This window comes from Pundamilia nyererei, unplaced genomic scaffold, assembly GCF_000239375.1.
Source record: "Pundamilia nyererei isolate P.nyererei 1_Seehausen unplaced genomic scaffold, PunNye1.0 scaffold00076, whole genome shotgun sequence".
In the NCBI taxonomy this organism is placed as follows: Eukaryota; Metazoa; Chordata; class Actinopteri; order Cichliformes; family Cichlidae; genus Pundamilia; species Pundamilia nyererei.
Genome location: NW_005187477.1, coordinates 2,351,101 through 2,358,318, shown reverse-complemented (window position 1 = coordinate 2,358,318; position 7,218 = coordinate 2,351,101). Strand labels below are relative to the sequence as shown.

At 47.4% G+C, this 7,218-nt stretch overlaps 1 protein-coding gene across 6 annotated transcripts in view; it reads right to left on the bottom strand.

Moving 5' to 3' along the window:
* Window positions 1-7,218, bottom strand: part of plekhg2 (pleckstrin homology domain containing, family G (with RhoGef domain) member 2) — an 82,509-nt gene that overhangs the window by 55,552 nt on the left and 19,739 nt on the right. For 4 of the 6 annotated variants that reach the window (XM_005737482.1, XM_005737480.1, XM_005737481.1 and 1 more), the window contains exon 3: window positions 941-1,470. In XM_005737482.1, the coding sequence (XP_005737539.1) occupies window positions 941-1,470 (530 nt within the window). Of the gene's footprint in view, window positions 1-940; window positions 1,471-4,216; window positions 4,314-5,390; window positions 5,533-7,218 lie in introns of those variants that run through there. The other 2 variants (XM_005737484.1, XM_005737485.2) reach the window with 2 other exon arrangements.

Sequence of the window (7,218 nt, the reverse complement as noted above, 5' to 3'; positions counted from 1 at the left end):
CACACACGCACGCGCGCGCGCACACACAAACAACAAAGTCAGCAAATTCTGTCAGGACGAGTTTTTCTATTCAAAAGTTCCTTTGAAGAGAACTAATTTTTCACTCAGCGGGACACATTCCTCGCTTAGGAGAAATGTGGAATGATTTCCCACAATGCAACAGGAATAATAGCAATAAGGCTGGTATGTCTGACATGCAGACGTCTATCTGAGCTCAGCTTGTGTTTAGGAGTGATGCCAACGAGAATAACAAACTTTAAAGTGTTCTTGGAGGCTACATTCAATCTTCTCCTCTTTAAGCACCTCTGGTTGCCTTGCTCATGGGCACCACAGTGCTGTTGGTCAGAGAGGCTTTCCTATCCTGACTTTATCCTTCTGCACTGGTCCGTTGGCCTTCAGAGCGGAAGCTCCGAACATGCATCAGGGTAATTTTACTTCAAAAAGCCATTTAACACATACAAACTGTGTTGTGCTTTTTTACAAACTGAAACTGAACCTCAGGCCAGCAAGAGAAACAGCTGGCCTCAAAATGTGTGTGGACAAAGATAAGAAAAGCTGCAGTTCCTCGGACGTCCACCGGGGGCTCCAGCAGCGAGTCGGTCCCCACAGGCTGCCACGTTAAAACGTTACAGCAGAAATAAAGATGTTTACAGCCTGATGCTGTTTGGTCATTCGTGTTCTTAGGGTAACACGAGTATTCTAAGACAGACACTAGAGAAGAAGCCGTGCTATCAAATGCATTTACATGCACTAGCGTGGCTTCCTCTCTGATCATAATTCTGTTGGCTGCATGTTCTCACACGAGCAGCTGCAAACAGCTGGAGGAAATAAACGCACAGTTTCTAAAAGTCATGAGTCATTTTGGGCCCGTCCTGCCTCCTCCGGGTCGGAAACGCTGCAGTGACGTGAATACTTTGGATGGTTGGATGAAAGCTCTTACCTCCACGATGCTCTTCAGATCTCTGACGTAGGCTTGCTCCGTCTCCACGATCTCCAGGACCACTCGGTCCAGCCGTGAAAGCTGTCTGGGCGTGGCCACCGCCGCCGCCACTGCCACCCCCACCGGACTAGCAGCATTACTGGGGTGGCCGCCTCCTCCTGTCACCTTGGCCACACACGCCACTCCTCCTCCAGATGCTCCTCCTCCGCCTCCATGAGGTGTGAGGGGAGTGAGGTCCAGACTGATGTCTGAGCCATTTCTTTTTGGCGTGGAGGACGACGATGAGGCGTTGTATGTCGGCACTGCGCCGTAAGGAAGTGAAGAGGATGAAGAGGATGAGGAGGAGTGGGAGGAATCCTGCAGGGAGACTGACGAGGCAGAGGAGGAGAGGGAGAGGGAGGCGGGACGCTCTCCGTCCGAGCAGACGGTGTTGACGGAGGTGCAGGAGGACGACGCTCCTCGCTCTCCGGATGACATCATCCTACCCACAATCCCACTCAGAGATGAGACTGAGGAGGGACGTTTGGCAGCTGGAAAGAAAAGAAGAGAGAAAAATGCACAAATTAGTCCACGAGCTCGTTTTAAACACAGAGTTTCAAAAAGAAGCCAACACGGAAGTTGAACAAGCTGCAGTTCCTCTAACGTCCACCAGAGGCTCCAACAGTCACGGTGTTTTTATAAGTTATGGCTTAAAGTTTGCACTTTCAGGGGCGTGGCCTATTTGACTTACAGGCGGGTGTAGCTGCTAGCTGTCTGCTAACCAAGTTTAGCTTATAACACTCCAGTTCTCCCTTCTGGCTCCAAAAACCTGATACTGTGGCCATAAAACGAGACATCTTTTATTTACAGGCTGTATTTTTAGCTAAAACACCCAAACAGAAACCAGTCGAACACGCACGTTTCCTCATGCGTGTGATGAGGCGGGCTCGGCAGCAGAACATATGACAGTGACGCTTTGTCTGTGCAGAAGTGGGTCAGTGAACTCACCACACACTAGAACAGCTGACTGTGAGCGCACAACATCCAAAGTCAAACATAAGGCCTGGGGCCCAGAACTGGCCGGTTACAGCCTGTGTGACAGCTTTTGATATAGACCCCGCCCATTCACAAAGCAAAGTAATGAAATAATAGATCAACAGTTAAATGGCAGAAAAGGTCTTTCACAGTTTACAACAACACCATTTTTTACAGTGTGTCCACAGTAACACGAAGCTTTTCTGTAATTTTACACGTTTCTTTTGTTTCTTTCAGCTCGGAGAGTCGTGCAGCAGCGTTTCTTTATCATGTGGACAAACTGAGACGTACTGTTGGAATTTCACTTCTTCTCATATTAGTACATCTGAGGGATTAAATGTAGGAGAGCTTCATGGTCCACTGAAGACCAAAGTGTGCTGTATGAGGTCGTGACAACGTTTGACAGCTGAAAGGATGATTCAGCAAAGCTGGGCGGGTGTATATGGTTACGCCACGCCCACTTTTACACCTCAGTTATGTTGTGTTTTTTGTGGGTCAGCTGGTAAAGAATCATGAGGTGGTGTCAAGATGTAGCCTCTAGACCTTTGGCCCATGTAAGGTGGACCTGTGGTTTACCCTGCTCAGCCGGGCCACAGCTGGGCTACAGCTGGGCCACAGCTGGGCCACAGCTCGGCCACAGCTGGGCCACAGCTGGGCCACAGCTGGGCCACAGCTGGGCGGTGGCTTGAGCCACAGCCGTCCAGTCGTCTCCGCTGCTAGTTCACAGTTGAGTGATTTATCATCAGAAATCAATCAGGCTGAATCCTCGATGAACACGAGGCTCGTTTCCTTGTTCCGGTTTAGAGGAAGGACCGATGCTGATGAGCTGCCTTCACACTAACATCAGTGGGTGTGTTGTTCTCCACAGTGGAAGATAAAAACCATCTGAACGCCTGCTCGGTTCTTCCATGTCCCAACACCTGCGGCCACACCAGTGTCCATCATAAACTCCTCCCTCCTTCAAAACCCAAAGCAGCGCCTTACCTGCCCGTCCAACAGGTGATCCCTCAGAAACACTTCCAGCGGTTGCCACGGTGACTTCCTGATCAGTGTAAACCTGCCGTGTGACTTTCAGAGTAAACAGGAAGTGTGTGCGCAGCAGAGCGGATCGTCTCTACCGACACACTCTTCCTCTTTTTGTACATTCTTCCTTTTCATGAAAGACTTTCTCACATGTTAAAGGAGCAGCCATCTTTACCGTGACTCCACCAGCAGCACGTCTTCAAGCTTTATTTCCTGTTAAAGTTCAGCCCTGTCACAGAGCGCGAAACCCAGACTGCTGATAAACACCTGGGGCCTCCTCGGTTCCTAAAGTCACAGGAACACCGAGGCTCCACTGAGAGCGCCGCAGGTGACACACCATCATAAGATAAGGATGATGGTGGCATCGCTCCATCTCACTGAAGGATTTCTAAAAAAGTCAACTCTGCACAACAAAGACATGACGCTAAACAGCAGCGATGTGTGGCGGCTTACTGAAGCTGGACTGATTGGCGTGTAAAGATGTGCGAGCTGGTGGCCGGCTGGCTACACGCTGTGGATAAGCTGATAGCACAGCGCAGAGGAGGGAGGAGGCTCAGGGTTAAACTGTTCTCTGGGTTAAAAGGTCACATCGTCGGACCAAACAGAGTCTGAGACGGCCCCGGCCTGGACTGAGTATGTTCTCCAGCTCAATGCTGGACTTCCCTGATGCTCCTCAGTCTCTGGTCCCTACATCACTGAGAGGTCTAACGAGGGGCTGCCCCCCCTCCAAAGTCATCAAACAGCACCAGAGAAAGTTAAGATGTTACTTTAAGGCAAACCCGCCGAACGAGATGTGCCACAAACACACGTGTGAAGTGTGAGAAAAGCCGTCAGAAGCACACGATGTGCTGCAAACTCAAAGTTCACAAAGTTTTTCATTTCTTTTGTTTCCCTGAAACGTTTAGCAAACGCTCCCTGCCAGTTTGTGGTTTCAGAGTTAATTACTGAGTCTGTTCGTTTTCTTCTCTGCATTTCTCTGAAATGCCACCAAACATGGCAACATCTCTGCGACGGCGAGCGCCGCTTTTAAAAACCTCTGATCCTTCGCTTCAGACTGCAAACCTGAACCACACCTGAACCGAGCCCGGCAGCGAGACGCTGAGATGGAGAAGTAATTAAAGTCCATTAGCGTTTAAATTCCAGACGTCCCGGCGGGAGGACTTTCCGTACGCCGTTAGATGAGAACATTTTTCCACTTTCCAGCTGATATTACAGAGTTTCGTAACTGCAGGTTCTTACAGGAACGCCTCTGGCAGCAGCGTCGTAAGCAGCTGACCTCACGTGCATGTGGCTGATGCTCCAAGAATTACACTCACGTTATTATCTGTCGAAACGTAGTGTTATGAGGAAGGAAGCAAAGCTCGCTGAGGATGAGTGTCAGACTCACATTAAACTCTATCAGGCTCAGCTTTGTCCCACCCACCAACAGAAAACTGGGTGGGAGTTGTTATCCTACACCTGACTCTTCCTAAAGCTCATACGGTCTGCCAGCAGGCTGAGGACAGTCGTGAAACAGGTCACAGAGCGTGCACAGCGTTGTCGTGATTGCCTCGGTTGCTAGCAGGTTGCTCATGGTTTGCATGGAAGACGCTGACTAGTCTGCAAACTGCGAGCAACAAGTCGCCAAGCAGCAGCAGCAAAGACTTTAACAAGCGTTCAGTGAACGATCACAGGCCTAATACCAGCTGTCAGCAACCTCTCGCCAACTGGATGGAGAATGCTCGTTTGCCCAAGTGTCCGACAACATGTGACTGCTGTCCCGTCACACCTTCATCCTCCTACCTGGGACTTTGGTGGTCTCAAAAATGGGACTTTTATCTGCCATTACTGACACGCCTCCAAACCTCGGTACGAGCATATAAGGTGCAGCTGGAACCTGAATAAGCAGCAGATTTAATATGTAGGACAGATCTAAGCTGGTGGAAGGTCTGGTTGACTCGCTGTGGTTTTTGAACACTTCCACTTTGCAACACACCGCTGCGAGTTGATGGTGGAACATCGAGGCGGGACGCCGTGTCGCAGCATCCTGTTACAGCACCGGTCCCAAACTCACTGAGCTCTTTAGAACAAGTAAAGGTAAAGGCCAGCTGCACACACCTGTGACTGGATCAGGCACGAAGAGGCTGCACGTGCACTGTTTTATGCTGATGTGTGGGAAAGATAACCATCGGACCGATTCCCTGCACTCACAGCTTTTACTTCATATTTTCCTGCAGATATTCTCAAATACTTTTAGTATTTAGAGGTAAAAGTACTGAGATGATAAACTGCATTTCCAGCTCATCCTGAGCTACAATGAAGAACATCGCACAGGATCACCTTCGTGCTCCTCACAGCCCGTCATTAAACATCAGAGAAACACAGCTCAGTCAAACAGCAGAACAAAAGCCATCAGAGACGTAGAGCGACTTACTTTGAGTTTGCAGTGTGTGTCTGTGTGTGTGCGTCAGGCAGTCCACATGTTTCTCTGTTCAGATCACTGATTTAATGACACAGCTCACCGTTGAACACCGACTGAACAGAACTGCTTCTCAACACATCTGATTTCCTGATTTCCTGTTATTGGCTGTGTGTGTGTGTGTGTGTGTGTGTGTGTGTGTGTGTGTGTGTGTGTGTGTGTGTGTGTGTGTGAGAGAGAGAGATTAATGAGGGTGATAAAGGAACTGTAGGCCTCCATATTTCCTGAGTGATTAAAGGAGCTGCTCTGATGAGTCAGAAGGAGCCACCGTCCCCACTGTGCAGCATACTCAGCGTTTCCATACATCTGACATCCAGCTGTGTTTTTGTCATTTATTTTGGGGGAGTTTATCTCATTAAAACAGGTCTCAGGAAGAGTCAGCACTGATAACAGAAGGACTCTGTCACACACACACACATGCAAACAAATATATTTGTACATGAGTGATGCAAAGATTGTTCTACAACTCTCCGCTTTAAAACAGAACTCACAAGGCCTCGGTCAAAGTTTAGTTCATGTTAAACAAAAGGCTGCAATGCTCACAAATACACAGGACACAAAGGTTTCAGCAATGTTGCGCACAGTCCTCGGCCTCCTGTGATGTGTGGTGCAGTCTTGCGGTGTAAACACCCGGTGTCCACATGTTTTATGACTGTAGCTGACAGTAACTGTAAACACATGCTGCTGCTTTCTTTTATGGAGTCAGAGACAGGCTGACTGGTAGTGGGAGGAATAAGTACAAGCTTCCACCTTTAGCTTCCGTCCAGCTTCTCATTATGTTCTCAGGTGTCTTCTCTGCATATAAACTCCTCACACTGCACTGATGGCAGGACAAATCGTCTATCTCCAGCTGAGAGCGAAAAGTTCAGCTTCACGGTGCTGCGAAAAAGTATTTGCCCACTTCTCAATGTTCTTTTTTGTTTGTTTGTTTTTTGTTTTGGGGTTTGTTTGTTTTTTTTGGCATATTTGTGACTCTTACATGTAAAAAGGAGCATTAGGTTCACAGTAAGAGAAAAAAGCTGAAATGTGGAGATTGAACGTTTTATTTTAGATCATTAAATCAAAGTTACTATTAGACAAAAATAGCCTGAGTAAATACAAAAGGCAGTGTTTTTGTTAACTCATAAATGAACCCTGAATGACGTTTGTTTGGATCCCTGAGTTCAGTTTCAGTAGCCACACCCAGATAAACGAGACACGCCTGACGAGGCTAAGTAGGTTAGAAGAGCTCATAAAACATCACAGCACAATCGAAAGAAACAACCGAGAAACAAAGTAACTTCTCTCGGCCTGGAAAGGGTCACAAAGCCATTTCCTCGAGGTCATTACTATCATTTCTGCTCCTGACAACAGAAGTCATTTACAAACGTTGTTATTAACAGTTTCATTATTAGTCATTTCCTACAACTGCTGGAGACTGTTACTCAAATATGAAGAATGTTGTATCACAGTTTTGTTTTTCCTTGAAGTATTTTTAGCTGCAGGTCCGTGTATTTCAGTGTGGTTTATTATACTGAATGACTAAAAATAAACTACACTGTGTTTTTCTGATACACATCCAATTAAACAGCTAGCTCATTAATATTTTTTTTATTTTTTCCGGGTACAAGAGATACCTGGTGCGCAGATGTGGGATTTTTGAATTTAGGATTGTTTCACACATTTCCAGAGATAAGAAACATTTTGTCAAACTGGACTGTCAAGCACAAACAATTCCATGCCAGCTACAAACAGACTCTTGGCAAATGCAAATACAGTCAAGGCTTTCGTTTTTGATGCTTTT